The sequence below is a fragment of the Suncus etruscus genome, chromosome 4 (assembly GCF_024139225.1).
Source record: "Suncus etruscus isolate mSunEtr1 chromosome 4, mSunEtr1.pri.cur, whole genome shotgun sequence".
Taxonomy (NCBI): Eukaryota; Metazoa; Chordata; class Mammalia; order Eulipotyphla; family Soricidae; genus Suncus; species Suncus etruscus.
The window spans coordinates 22,073,018-22,088,500 of record NC_064851.1 but is presented as its reverse complement, the minus strand read 5'-3'; the positions used below and the strand labels follow the sequence as shown (position 1 = coordinate 22,088,500).

Below are 15,483 nucleotides of genomic sequence, written 5' to 3'. Positions count from 1 at the left end.
GTCCTCCAAGCCAGAGCGATTTCTAAGCATATAGCCAGGAGTAACCCCTGAGCGTCACCAGGTGTAGCCCAAAAATCAAAAACAAAACAAAACAAAACAAAAAACCTTGTATTTAATGCTGCCTGCTTCAATGGGAGATAAAGCTGCAGGCAAGGAAGTGACTCTCCTTTCTCCCCACATCCCTGCCCCAAAGGGAACTTTCGAAGACAGAATTCCCAGCATGCCCTCTTGTCTCATTAACTGTCGTAAGGTTCTTCTTTTCCTTCCTTTCCCACTTTAAGTAATTGTGAAGAGCTGGATGGGGAAGGAAGCAGGTGAGGGGCCCCACTGCATGGAAACTGATGATCTACTTACCCCCACCACAGGCCTGGATGAAAAAGAGCTTGGGCTTCCCTCCCAAGCTGGGACAGCTGGCTCCATTGAGGATGTTCACAATTCTCTCAACAGACAAGGGACACCCATCTGTGCCGTAGACAGCTCCTGGGAACTGGCGGTGGCTAGCCTAGGAGATCAAGAATCCTGGTTACAAAACCAAGGAGTTAGGTCCAAGAGGAAGAACTCGGTGGCTTAGGACACTTGCCCTACAAACATGGCCACGGAGCATCATCTGTACTTAGTATGATGATCCAGCTGCCTTATGGCTCGAACTCTCCCAGCTCTGCCTGCTGGAATTCCAGGAGCTACACATAACTTCTGGTCACCTTTCAGCCTTGATGTGTACAAGCACAGTTGAGTGTTACAACAAGGTGTGAGCACACCACAACCAGGAAAAGGGAACCCAAGTGAGCACATGTGTGAATACCACAGAGACCCCCAGTGAGCACCACAACCAGAAAATTTAGGTAGAGCTGAAGAGTTCGACCCCAGGTGAGATGAGCAGTGCAACTGAAGGAGGACAAGCTTCAGGGCACATGGCAGAGAGGATGCAAGCAATAGCCTGATATCTGGCTCCCAGAGAGCAACCCCCATCCCACATATGTGCCACCCTGGTCATCATAACAACATTAACAACAATGAAGGAAAGGGTGAAAGGAGGAGTCATAGAGAAATCAACGAGGGCCAGAGAAATAGTGTAGTGGGCAGGGTGCTTGCCTTGTGCACAGCTGAGTTCAATCTCTGGCATCCTATAGGATCTCCAGAGCACCCCCGGGAGTAATTCCTGAGCACTCAGCTAGGAGTAAGCCAGGCATGCAAAGTCAGGAGTAATCCCTGAGCATCACCAGGTTGGCCCCAAAATAACAAAAATTTAAAAATAAAAATAAAAATCAACAAGGGCACAGGGGTAGGGCTTTTGCCTTGCACACAGGAGTAACCCCTGAGTACTGCCATATATGGCCCAAACACAAAACAAAATAAGAGGCCAGAAAGATAGCACAGCAGTAGGGCATCTGTCTTGCATGCAGCCAAACCAGGATGGACAATGGTTCGAATCCCAGCAATTGTGGTCCCCTGTGCCTGCCAGGAGCGATTTCTGAGCACAGAGCCAGGAGTAATCCCTGAGCACGGCCTGGTGTGACCCAAAAACCAAAAACCAAAAAAAAAAAAATTAAATTAAAAACATAAACAAAAAGGTAGATTCTGAGGATGCTAGGTTTGTTTTTGTTTATTTGTTTTTCCCTGAAAAGGATGCTGTTAGGCTAACTAAACATATAAGCACCTCCACAAAAACATGAAGGTTTGGGAATCCTGTTGAAAGGCAGGTTCCAAATGGAAATCTCTGGGGCAGGACTAGAGTGTATAGTCTCACAGTGGCTAGAAGCTGCCTGTGCTGTTCATCCAGGACAGGGCATCATGAAGAGCTCTACTCTTAAGGGGGCTATCAGCATGGCCGGACCTTGGTGACTTTTCAAAAGAAGCTGGAAATCAAACTTCAGGCATACAAACTGCCAGTGTTAAAGGCAATGCACAACCCATGAGGCATTCCAGGCTCTTCAGTATGGTATTTCAATCTGCCTAACCCAAATTAAAAAATTAGGAGACTTAGGACCAGAGCAATAGCACAGCAGGTAGGGCATTTGCCTTGCATGCGGTCAACCTGGCTTCGATCTCTGGCATCCCAAATGGTCCTCCGGGCCTGCCAGGAGTAACCCCTGAGTGCTGCTGGGTGTGGCCCAAACACCCCCCACAAAATTGAGGAGACTGAAGCCACAAAGAGAAAGGAACTTGTGGACTAGTCCCAGTCTATTGTGACTGAGCAATTCATGGGTGACAGAACCTATACTTGTCATCAGTCAGGTCTGCACACCTACACGCCTCAGGTGGAAGCTGGGAGCACTTCCAGACTATGCCAGCTCCAAACAAATCTGTGGGCAGGAGCACAGATTGTCTCCTCCTGGTCTCTCCCAGCTATCTTTTCCCAGAAACACTGCCTTGCCCAGGAGAAGCAGCCAACTCCCCAGACAACCAGATGGCCCCTGAGGAAACAACAGCTGGTGGACAGGGGCTGGAACTCCTCCCACAAAGCCCCAAAGTCCGGCCACAGGAAGCAGCAGTGTCCTGACTGACCTCTTGGCCCACCCTGCCAAGCACCCACCAAAAGCCAAGGTCACCTACCTGACAGCCATGGGAGAGGATGGCCACCACACAGCAGTCCAGAGTGTGGTGGTCACGCCGTGCCAGCTCCATCAATGCCTGCTCCATTAGCTGCAGGTGAGTCAAAACATAAACAGGTCAGGAAACCAGGCCAGCAACCACGACAGCAACCAGGCCAGCATTCCTTCCCTGCTCCCAGGGCTAGAGTAGAAATCATGATGATCATAGTGGTCATAACTGTCACCTTTCTTTTTCTTTCCTTAAGGGGTGGGGACATACCCAAGCAATGCCCAGGGGCCAAGCCTCTCAAAGCATGCAGGCCTAAAGACCCAGTGCTCAGGCAGGAATTTAGTGGTATTGAGGACCATCAGGACCACCACCACAATGCTCAGGGCACTGAAAATTTTTCTTAAAGGAGCTCCCTTCCCTGCCTCAACTGCCACCATCCTTGGATAAAGATGCCACCATCTCTGAGGGAAGGGTGCCAACTTCTGATGTAGTTTATTAAACCCCACAACCACCATCTCAGGTGAGCACTATTCTTGTCTAGAGTCCAATTTATTAAATTATATACAGTGACTCCATTTGAGGTCATGTCCTTGGATGTCATGGTAGAGAGATATTTGCTTTAAAATAAAGCAAGATTTGGGGGCTGGAGAGATAGCACAGTGTTAAGGCATTTGCCTTGCATGCAGCCAACCCAGGAAAGACCTGGGTTTGATTACCGGCATCCCATATGAACCCCCAAGCCTGCCAGGAGCTATTTCTGAGCACAGAGCCAGGAGTAACCCCTGACTGCTGCTAGGTGTGACCCAATCCCTCCCCCAAAAAAAGATTTGGGGCTGTAGCAATAATACAGTAGGTAGCATGTTTGCCTTGTACACAGCCAACCTAGAATAGATACCTGGCATCTCATATGGTCCCCTGAAAGAGCCTGGAATAATTCTATAACAGATCCACAAGTAAGCCCTGAGTACTGCCAGGTGCCAGGCTTTTGTCCCAAAAACAAAATAAAAAATATTTTAATTTAAAAAAATGCAAGATTATGGGCCAGAGCTGTGGCATGGAGCGGTAAGGTGTCTGCCTTGCCGGTGCTAGCCTAGGACGGGACCACGGTTCGATCCCCAGTGTCCCATATAGTCCCCCAAGCCAGGAGTAATTTCTGAGTGCATAGCCAGGAGTAACCATCACCGGGTGTGCCCCCCCAAAAAAAAATTGCAAGATTTACTATCAGTAAATGACTATTCGTTCTATTTATAGATGTAGGGTCAGATACAAATGTCTCAGTAAAAAGGGATTTCAAGTGGGAAAAAAAAGATTAAGGAGGGGCTGGAGCAGAAGGTAGGACATTTGATTTGTACACAGCCACCCTGGGTTCGATCCCCAGCATCCCATATTGTCCCCCTGAGCCTACCTGGAGTAATTTCTGAGCACTGCCAGGAGTGGCCCCAAAACAAAAACGACTCAACCGAAATGTTAAGGCGTCATTTGTTGTGGGACTTAGGCACCACATGGGACAGTGGGGGAGTCAGTCTTCCCTCTGGGCTCCCTGAGGCTGAACTTGACCCTGACTCCCAAGCTCCCACACACCTAAGGGGTAGTCATAGGGAGGTACTTTGTTTCCAGGGTTTCTGGCAGGACACTGGCCCCACTCCCTCCTGCTCTCCCAGGATGGGGATAAGGAGATAATGTGGGACACAGACCCTGGTTTCTGGGTGGGAGATGGGGGGCCCAGACCTTGGCTGTGAGGTCGCACTTCACATCCACTTGGAAACACAGCCAGGTGAAGCGTCTGCGTAGCTTCTCACAGTCGATGCTGGAGCCAGTGCGGGTTTGGAGCCGCGACTCAGGGCAGAAGTTCACGTTGTTGATGATGAGGCAGTGGCCGCAAGGGTCTGCGTCCAGGGTGTAAACCTACCCGAGCACAAGGACCCACGTAACCCCCAGGCTCACTGCATTCCAGAGAGAACTAGAACTTCTTGGCATGCAACTGGCAGTTTTCAGAGACAAGGTCTAGCGGCCCGTTGTGGGGTGCAGCAGGGCTGACAGATTGTAACCCAGACTGAGCTGAGCACAAGCTGTGCAGCATAAAAATAACTCAATCTGCACCCAAACCCCAGCACAGTATTCACTAACAGAGGGACAGCTTCAAAATCCAGCAGCCAGCAGCCAGCGCTATAGCACAGCAGGTAAAGCGTTTGCCTTGCACACGCATGACCCAGGACAGACATGGGTTCAATCCCCAGCATCCCATATGGTCCCCCGAGCCTGCAAGGAGCGATTTCTGAGTGCAGAGCCAGGAGTAACCCCTAAGTGCCGCCAGGTATGGCCCCAAAACAAAACAAAAAATCCAGCACCCGGCAGCCAGGGCAATAGCACAGCGAGTAGGGCACTTGCCTTGCACGCAGCCAATCTGGGTTCTATCCCTGGAGTCCCATATGGTCCCCGAGTCTGCCAGAAGTAACCCCTGAGCATGTCCAGGTGTGGTCCCAAAACAACAAAAATTAGAGTGATCCCTAAGCACAGAGCCAAAAGTAAAACCTGAGCACCGCCATGTATAGTCCAAAACCAAGCCAAAATAAAATCCAGCACCCACAAATGTTCACCCCAAGGACCTAAAAGTCATAAGGTGGAGGTTGCTCCCTGGAGCACCGGAAAGCTGTGTAGGAGCCTCTGCTGTCAGACTCATACCCAAGCCTCACACAGAGCACCAGAGATGGCCAATTCTTTGCTAATGCACCCAGCAGCCTTTGGTTTATGGGACATATTCTATATGTCATATAGCATGTACCATATATAGTATGGTACTATGCCCAGAGACCAGCATTTCTCTGTAATAAGCCTCTGTGAAGCTGATGGCTATAAAATGAGAGACACAAAAGTGACCTGCTCCCCTAAGGCCCAGTACAGAGTTCAGGGCCAGCACACAGAGGCCACACACTGAACACTGTCACTGAGAGAATGAGAGCCTTGATCCACCAATTCTTTTGGACCACACTCAGTGATGCTCAGAGATTACTCCTGGCTATACTCGCAGTAATCACTCCTAGAGGTGCTTGGAGGACTTTATGGAATGTCAGAGATTGAACCCAGGTTCGCCTTGTGCAAAGCAATTAAGAGCCCTAACTGCTTTAGGATCCATCACTCCAGTCCTTGGTCCACAGTTCTTAAGTCCAGCCCTGTGAGGCCTGATCTGACTTTGAAAATGTAAAGGGTAGGGTGAACCATGGACTCCAACAAGAATCAAGGAATCGGGGCCGGAGAGATAGCATGGAGGTAAGGCGTTTGCCTTTCATGCAGGAGGTCATCGGTTCAAATCCCGGCACCCCATATGGTCCCCTGTGCCTGCCAGGAGCAATTTCTGAGCCTGGAGCCAGAAATAACCCCTGAGCACTGCCAGGTGTGACCCAAAAACCACAAAAAAAAAAAAAAAAGAATCAAGGAATCACGCAAGGGCCTGGGACTCAGCCTCTCCAGGGCTCCTGATAGAGCTATAGGGAAGGACATGGGAAATGGGAGAACGGGAGGGAATGCAGGCCAAAATACTGGCCCTGAGTGGCAGAAAAACTCACCAAATCAGCATTTCCTCTCAATTTCTCAGATGAGCCTGGAGAGAGTGAGAGTGAGAGATACATAAGTGTCAGGCACTGGGGTAAAAGACCAACAAAGTACAGAAAAGAGAGTACAGAGAATAAGGTTTTTTTGTTTTGTTTTTGTTTCTGGGTCACATCCGGCAGCACTCAGGGGTTATTCCTGGCTCTATGCTCAGAAATCGCTCCTAGCAGGCTCAGGAAACCATATGGGATGCCAGGATTCGAACCACCGTCCTTCTGCATGCAAGGCAAATGCCTTACCTCTATGCTATCTCTCCAGCCCCTGAATAATGTTCTTTCTTGCCTTGTATACAACAAACCTGAGTTTGATCCCTGGCACCATGGGATGGCACCATGGCACCATCCCAAGCTCTTCCAAGAGTGAGACTTCAGTCAGGAGTAAGCCCTGAGCACTGACAGGTGAGCTTCCAGTCCAAAAATAAGAAACCCAAAAGGATGTCAGAACCACCAGACACCCAGTAGCACTGCACTGTAGATTTGGACCTTGCCAGAAAGTGCCTCCCACTGGTCCAGCCCCCTGAACACTAGAGGGGAGACCCCTATTTAAAAAAGAAGAGTGTTGAAGGGGGGTGTTCTGTTTGTGACTGTAACCCAACTATGATCATGTTACTTAAATAAAAAATATATTAAAAAAAAAAGAAGAGTGTTGCCAAGAAGATGTGACTCCATGCACACACCTTTTTTGTTTGTTTGTTTGTTTGTTTGTTTTGTTCTTGGGTCACACCCAGCAGCACTCAGGGGTTACTCCTGGCTCTACGCTCAAAAATTACTCCTGGCAGGCTCGGGGGACCTCATGGAATGCCGGGATTCGAACTACCGTCCTTGTGCATGTAAGGCATATATGTATATATAAACAAGAGAAACCAGTGCAGCAGGGGTAGGGAGAGAACTGACCATGAATAGTCATTGAATCTATATGTATCATCACTTGAAATTAGAAACAACCCAAATATCTTTCAAAAAGTTGATGAATAAACATGTTGTGATCCAGCCATACCAGGCAATGCCACACAGCCTAAAAAGGAATGAGGTGCTGATGGCATGCCTGGATAACCTCAAAAATGTCTTGCCGAGAGAAAAAGCCCAAAGAAGAAATGCTGTGTGAATCTTTTTATAGGAAGCTCTTACCAGGGAGGGTAAGGGAAATTCCAGAATAGATGTTTCCTCTTTAAGGGTTCCATGGGGCTGGCACACAGTACGTGCTCAGGAAATATTTACAGAAGAGATAAATGAGTAAAGATGGTAGTTCTTAGTTGAGAGTCCAACGAGTCCTTATTTCAATTAGCTAAAAGTCTATTGGCTACCAGCTTATAAAAATTGTGAAAATATTTTTCTTTGAAAATTAAAAGCTTTAATTTAGAGAGGTTGGAATAATTGTAAGCTAAATTGAATAGTGGGGCTATTCAAAATAATTTAATAATATAATTCAATAATTTGAGGGCTATACCCCTCAAAACAAATGGCTTGAATGCTCCCTTTGAGCTCTAGCAGATATGTCCTCCAAGAGCTGGATCTAATAATCAGGGCTTGTTCTTTCTTCAAACCACAAACTATGAACTGGATTTCTCCCAAAAATCACCCTTGGTCTCCAGGTAAGTGCTGAACTTTGAGTGAATGAGTAGGTTCCTAACAGAAGTACCTTTCAATTTCAAGTTTTTCAGTGGACTCAAACTGCTTCTGAAAGAGGTCATTAACTCAGCAAACTATCTAAAAACAGATAAAACTAGTTTAATTGGTCAGTGAGGAAAATGAAGCAATGCTAAATGCTATAAGCATTTGCTGTAGCTCTGGTTTTTCTTTTCCTTTTACCTTCCTCTTTTTTGCTGCTATTGTTCTACCATTGATGAAAAGTCCAGAGTCACTTGCTAGAAGTGTTCACATATTTGGTTGCAGTGTGATGGACCGCATACATTTGTGGCACTGGAATTAACTGATAGCATCAGCAAGTTCACAACTCAGTGACATGGGAGGTATTAAAGACAAACTCATGGACTCACACTTGCAAGGCAGCCCATCACCAAGCCACATTCTCAAGCCCTCCTTTTGTCCGTGGCCCCCTAGAAAGTGTGCTGGTTCATGATCCAACACCGAATTGCTCAGTGAGGGGTTGGATCCTGTTGCAAGTCAGCTTATGTTGCAAGTCAGCCCTGAAGAGGTTGACTGATGGAGGGATGGAGGATGAGGTCTTTACTCCATCTGCCACCCTGTCCAGCCGACGGTTCTGAGGTGAAACAGCGGGTAAAGAGCTCGCAGACCGTCAGGCTTGTGGAAATATTAGCTTTATTCAATGGACAGACTGAAGTCCAAAGACTCAGCATAAGTTCCAGCCAAAAGCCTCATACCTTCCACAGACTCTTGTTTTTATCCCCCAGAATCAGGTACCACCCAATGGTGGGATCAGATACCACCCAATGGTGGAAGCAGAATCAGGTACCACCCTAGGGTGGGGGCAGAATGCCAGGTCACACCCTAGGGTAGGGCACAATCACCGATCAGGGTAGGGTCAGTAACATAATAATCCCCTAAAATATTTACATACACAACAGGATCCATTTTTGGAACCATCCTCTCAACAGTTTCAAAACCATACCAAAAAAGTGTTTGTGCCCCATTTTAAAAATAAATAAAATAAAAATAAATAAATAAATAAATAAATAAATAAAATAAACAGTAAGGTCCTCGCCTTGTATACATCTGACCCATGTTTGAACTCCAGCATCACATTGTCCTTTAAGCACTTCCAGGAGTGATCCTTGAGCTTCTGGGATTATGCACAAGAAATCAGAATCTCAAAGAGATATCTGCACTCTACATTGCCTGTAACATTATTCATAAGCAAGACATAGAAATACTCTAAGCACCTATTGTTGGATGGATGAATAAAGTAAACACTTTATAATATGGAACATAAAGATCACTCCTCTGGGGTCAGAGTGACAGCACAGCAGTAGAGAAATTTGCCTTGCACACGACCAACTTGGGACGAACCCAGGTTTGATCCCCGGCATCCTATATGTTCCCCAAGCCTGCCAGGAGTGATTTCTGAGTGCAGAGCCAAGAATAACCCTTGAGCGCTGGTAGGTGTGGCCGAAAAACAAACAAACAAAAGAGATCATTCCTCCAAAATTTTCTTTGGAATAACCAATATGGCCCAACTTCAGGTATGCCTGAGCTGATACCACCAGGGCATTTTTGGAGCGACTGTGGGTACACTCCCTTTGCATCTTTCTTCTTCCAGAAGTGGAAGCTGTAACTACGCCCACAAATGCAGTCGCCATATTCAAACCAGGCCAGCTCCATAGACTCACTCTTCTTGAAAGAGATGTAAACCAAGCCATGAAAAAGCATGGGTACAATGACCAGGCAACCAAAAACTGGCAATCTTGGGAGGGGAGGGCAGGCTAAGATCCTGTCCTGTTGAAGCCATGCCTGCTGCATTCATCAGCCATAATCATTTTGTATATGGCCCTGCCTTTCCACTCCTTTATGATTCTCTTTGGATACACCAATCTGACCAAAACTTCAGGTCTGCTGGTATTGGGTGATAATACCAGGGTATTTTTGGAGTAAGTGTGGGCACACACACACACACACACACACACACACACACACACACACACACACACACACACACACACCCTGCATCCTCTTTCTTCCATAGGTCCGTCTGCTGAGAACATGCCCCACAAAAGCCACAATATCAGTAATAGTTCTTTGAATTTCTGGACAGCCTCATTTGTTTGAGGCTTTCATCCTTATAGGAATACACCAATTTTTTGGGGGGCCACACCCCGCCGTGCTCAGAGGTTACTCCTGGCTCTGCACTCAGAAATCACTCCTGGCAGATTGGCGGGGGGAGGGGGGGGGGAGGGAATAGGACCATATGGGATGAAGGGATCAAACCCAAGTCGGCCACATGTTAAGGCAAATGTCCTACCCGCTGTGCTATTGCTCCAGCCCCCCCCCCCAACATACCAATTTAGATGCCAATGTATAGCTGAGGCCACTTAATGTTCAGAAACAATTGAAATAGCAGAATGGACAGCTATCAACAGAGCCTACTAAACCTTCTAACAGTGTCTTAATGATTTCATTGGGGATACTATCTTATTCACAAATTTGCTTGCCATTGTACATCTTCTTTCTTTCCTTTTAAATTTCTTTCTTCTCTTCCTTTTTCTTCGTTATGTTTTCTTTCATTCTTTTTTTAAATAACTATGCTCTCACTTATAAGGAAACAAATGTATTTCCTAATGACCTCATTGGAGATAAAATAATTTCAAATTTTGCTTGTCACTGTATTTCTTTTTTTTAATTCTTTTCTTCTCTTTCTATTTTTTCTTTCTATTCTATTTTAATAATTTTGTTCTTACTTATCTGAAAACACATGTATTATGGTCAACTACATAATGCATTTTTCTTTAAATAAGGTCAAAAATATGTTAAATAAAATATTATTCCACCATAAAAAAAATAAATACTGACTATAATCATTTGCCCCTCCGATGTAAAAATCCTACAAACAATAAAATAACAGGAAGCGTCAAGTCCAGACTTTTGGCACTAATGACTCAAGTGCATATTTCCCTGAACCGTGCCAGATAACAACAGCTGAACTTTGGATTGTGTTCTTATAGTAGTACAATAATGCCTATGAGCAGTTATTTTTAATCTCTCTGGGTTTCTGTTTTTTGAGTCATCTTGGTAGTACTCAGGGGCTATATTCCCAGCGTGTTGCTTGGGGATCACTCAGTCCTGGCAAGACGCAATGCCAGGTATTAAACCTGGGCCTCCTGTACACAGAGCATGCTCTCCAACCTGTGAAGCCATCTCTCCAGATCTCCAGAGCCAGTTTCCTAGTTTCCTTCCTTAGGCCTTTATCATGTTGGCTCCTCTGCTTTAATAGGTTTACCAAAGCATAATTATTCAGCACAAAAGACAGATACTAATTTTTGGCCTATCATATGGGGAAAAAATGTTATAATTCATTGCTAGCAAGAGTAAAATTTAAAAAGCTACCTTCACTAATGATTGATAAGATTATAAAATAGCACATTTTTGAACTACATGTTAGCGGTATCTTTAAAGAAAGAATATATATTCTTTTGGAGTACACACACTAATTAGAAAAAAAAAATTTTTTGGTTTGGGGACTATACCTGGCAACATTCAAGGGTTACTCCTAGCTCTATATTCAGGGATCATTCTTAGCAGTGCTCGGAGGACCATATGAGAAGCTAGGGATGGAACATGGGTCAGCCATATACAAGGCAAATGCCCTACCCACTGTGCTATCATTCCCGCCCCCACTTCAAGGAGGGACTGCCAATACTGAATGTCCTAAAGGCCTAACAAGATTTTCTCATTAAGCTCCTACTAATTTTCAGAAAGACAATAACAAAATTTAAAACTCTGGGGGCCAGAGCTATAATAATATAATATAATATAATTATAATAATATATAATATAGTAGGGTGCTTTCCTTGGCACACAGCCAATCTGGGTTTGATCCCCAACACCCATATAGCTCCCCATATAGCTCCCTGAGCCTGATAGGAGAGTTCCCTGAGCAGAGTCAAAAGTAATTCCTAAACACAGAACCCTTACCAAAAAAATAAAAGGGGGACCTTTGCCTGGTAAGTAGCTGACCTGGGTTTAATTCTAATCCCTAGCACCCAATATACCATGCCAGGAGTGCTCCTTGAATACAGAACTAGGTATAAACCCTGAGTACCACTGGCTGTGGCCCAAAAACCAAAACGAACGAACAAACCAAAAAATTTTAATTCTGACTATCTTGGACTGGAAGTATGGCTCAGAGCAGGTGTCTTACATATGTGAAACTCTGAGTCTGATTCCAAACACTAAGAATAAAATTAGAAGAATAAAAAAGCACCTCTTGGACCCAGAGAGATAGCACAGCAGTGTTTGCCTTGCAAGCAGCCGATCCAGGACCAAAGGTGGTTGGTTCAAATCCCGGTGTCCCATATGGTCCGCCGTGCCTGCCAGGAGCTATTTCTGAGCAGACAGCCAGGAGTGACCCCTGAGCATCACCTGGTGTGGCCCAAAAACCAAAAACCAAAAAAAAAAAAAAAAAAAAGCACCTCTTACCTTGCACATAACCAACCCATGTTTGATCCCTGGTGCTCTGTATGGTCCCCTTTGACCCACCAGGAATGATCCTAAATGTAGAGTCAGTAATAGGCTCTGACTATTGCCCCCAAAATGCAAAAACAAAACTGCTGGCTCAGCAAAACTACCCAGGGTCACCCACCAAAGAATACCCTTTATGCCCAAACCAATCACTCTCTCAGTACTCACGAACATCACTGATTCTTCCAGAACCAAAGTCCACTGGCTTAGGCACTTCAGGTCTGAAGTTTATAGGTTCAAACACTGGAGGCATGAAGTCCAGTGGTCGGATGGCATCAGGATTCCGCATTGATGCCTGCCGGCTGGTTTTCAGGAAGGAAGCCAGTGTATCCTGGCCTGTGTCTTCCAAGCAGGAGATGAACAAAGAAAGGGCCTGACTCCCTCGGGTCTCAAGATCTGTGATCAGCTGTCTAGCTTGATCACGCCGAGATCCAGAGCCTGCCCGCTGTTTTGAAAGAAACACATGGCACTGTTAACCTACACTTCACTGTGACTCAACTCATCCCCCTAATTCTCCCATCAAGCCTAAATCTATAAAACAAAGGCACAGTTATTATAATTCAGTGGTAGACTATAATTCACCTAGTTTGTGAAAGGTTCTGCCAAAAATAATCATAATGGGAGCCGGAGCTGTGGTGCAAGCGGTAGGGCATTTGCCTTGCATGCACTAACCTAGGATGGACTGCGGTTTGATCCCCAGCGTTCCATGTGGTCCCCCAAGCCAGGAGCGACTTCTGAGTGCATAGCCAGGAGTAACCCCTGAGCATCACCAGTTCTGGCCCAAACCTCCCCCAAAATAATAATAATGGGCCAGAGTGATATGATAGTACAGCAGTAGGATGCTTGCCTTGCACATGGTTAACCAGGGTTCAATCCCCAGAAAATCATATAGTCCCCCAAGTACCACTAGGAGTGATCCCTGAGTTGCAGGGCCAGAAGTAAGCCCTGCACACAGCAGGTGTGGCCCAAAAATCAAAGAAAAAAAGAAACATTATTTGATTAAAACCAATTATACATTTTAAAAATATATTATTATTTGGCACATGAGCCAAAAATGAGCCTCCAGTCATAGTGAGTGGGTTCCATCAGTTTTCCCTTATTCATTCAACATTTTGGAGGCATTTACCAAATGCTCAGTTCTAGGCACAATCATAAAAATATAGCTGCGGGCCCGGAGAGATAGCACAGCGGTGTTTGCCTTGCAAGCAGCCGATCCAGGACCAAAGGTGGTTGGTTCAAATCCCAGTGTCCCATATGGTCCCCCGTGCCTGCCAGGAGCTATTTCTGAGCAGACAGCCAGGAGTAACCCCTGAGCACCGCCGGGTGTGACCCAAAAACAAAAACAAAAACAAAAACAAAAAAAAAAAAAATATATATATATATATATATATATATATATATATATATATATATATATATATATAGCTGTGACAAGTCTTAGTCCTCAGCTTGCAGAGCAGACAACGAAAGAGCATAGCCTAGGATTGGGAGCTATAGTAGAGCAGCATTTGCCTTGCGTGCAGCCAACCTGGGTTCAATTCCCTGCACCCCATGTGGTTCCCTGAGCCCTGCTAGGAACCCGTATAATTCTGGAGTGCAGAGCCAGGAGTAACCCCTGAGCACTGCTAGATGTAACCCCAAAACCCAAAAGAGCGACAAGAGAGAACTTCAAGTATTTTATTTTATACTTCTTTCCTTTGCCTGCATCTGGCATTTCCAAAAACCTTGTCTCCAAAAGCCCTTAAGCCAAGCCTTCACTCATTGCATGAGGTTGGAGCCAGGAAGATGGTTCAACCAGGTAGCACACGCTTTGCACACAGAATCCAGTGTGCAATCCCATATGCCCCAGATTCCCCCCACCCCAGCATCAGGGGGAAGACCCAGAACACTGAAACTAGAGTAGCCACTACTCTAGGTGCAACACCAAAACAAAAATATAATAACAACAAAGCACAAAGAGCATCATACACTGAATTCTTCCAATTAACTGGACAAGATCTAACATCCATTATCTCATGTAACCCTTGAGATACAATAGCTGTCACCATCACACAACCCATAAGACTTCAATTAAGTGGTCTGCCCCCCAAACAGTGGGGAAAACAGGCTGCCCCCCAAAGAGTGGGTGCTGGGTGGCCCAAGAGACTGGGGAGAGCAGAAGCTCTACCATCAGGACATCTCATGGCTTCAAAAGCCCTCTCTGCACCATCTTATTAACCCTACCAGTGACTCGAAGTCAGCAAAAGCCAAGGGGAGCCTGCTGAGTCGAACTGGGGGGTGCGGGGTGGAGCACAGAGGGGGGTCCCACCTGGATGTCTTCGATCATGTCGGGGGTAAAGAGCTCGCGGGTGAGCAGATGGTCCCAGAGGGAAGCTACTTGCAGCTCCCTAACCAGGCGGACCCGGCACCGTCGCAGAACCTGTCGATCGGCTTCGTCCATCGTGGTCCTGCAGCAGGGACCAGGCCAGCCGGACAGTCAGCCGCTGTTTCCGGGCCGCGATGGATGGGGCGGGACTGTGCCTACAGCCACGCCCCAATGCACGCCCACTGTCCCGCCTCTGTCCCCTGCAAGACGCCCACATCCACCTCCGAGGCTCACCCCGCCTCGCCCAGGCCTTCCCTCTTAGCCCCAGGAGGGAGAAGTAGTTTGGTAGGTTAGGTGCCTGCCTGGTTTCTGGCCCAGGTTTTTGGCCTCCACTCTGGTTCGAATCCCAGTATCACATATGAGCCCCTGAGCATCGTCCTGGGCACCAATGGGTGTGACTCAAATGCACAGGTCCATACCTCCCCCCAAAAAAAAGGCAAAACAAAACAAATTTTTCTACCCCGTAACCTTTCCTTTTACTGCTCCCACCTATGAAAGGAACAAATGCTGGTGCAATAAAAGATCTTATGGGACTGGAGGGGCAGAACTGTGGGTAGGGCGCTTGCCTTGCATGCCAGCTCAATTCCCCTGAGCTGACCAAAGTGCTTCCTGAGTGCAGAGCCAGGAATAGCCATGAACACCACTGGGGTGTGACCCAAAAACCACACACACACACACACACACACACACACACACACACACACACACACACACAAACAGCAGTGTTATGCCTGCAACCTTGATCGATTCTACATTTAAAACCCTGATCTCACACACACACATACACACACACACACACACACACACACACACACACAC

At 46.4% G+C, this 15,483-nt stretch overlaps 1 protein-coding gene across 1 annotated transcript in view; it reads right to left on the bottom strand.

The window, feature by feature from the left end:
• CASP9 (caspase 9) overlaps positions 1-14,772 on the bottom strand; it is a 28,994-nt gene extending 14,222 nt beyond the window's left edge. Inside the window, exons 1-6 of the mRNA XM_049772053.1 lie at positions 14,608-14,772; positions 12,468-12,744; positions 6,105-6,139; positions 4,270-4,446; positions 2,554-2,643; positions 355-502 (exon numbers count right to left, since the gene is read on the bottom strand). Of these exons, the coding sequence (XP_049628010.1) occupies positions 355-502; positions 2,554-2,643; positions 4,270-4,446; positions 6,105-6,139; positions 12,468-12,744; positions 14,608-14,739 (859 nt within the window). The 5' untranslated portion in view covers positions 14,740-14,772. The remainder of the gene's footprint in view (positions 1-354; positions 503-2,553; positions 2,644-4,269; positions 4,447-6,104; positions 6,140-12,467; positions 12,745-14,607) is intronic.
• Positions 14,773-15,483: the final 711 nt, after the last annotated feature.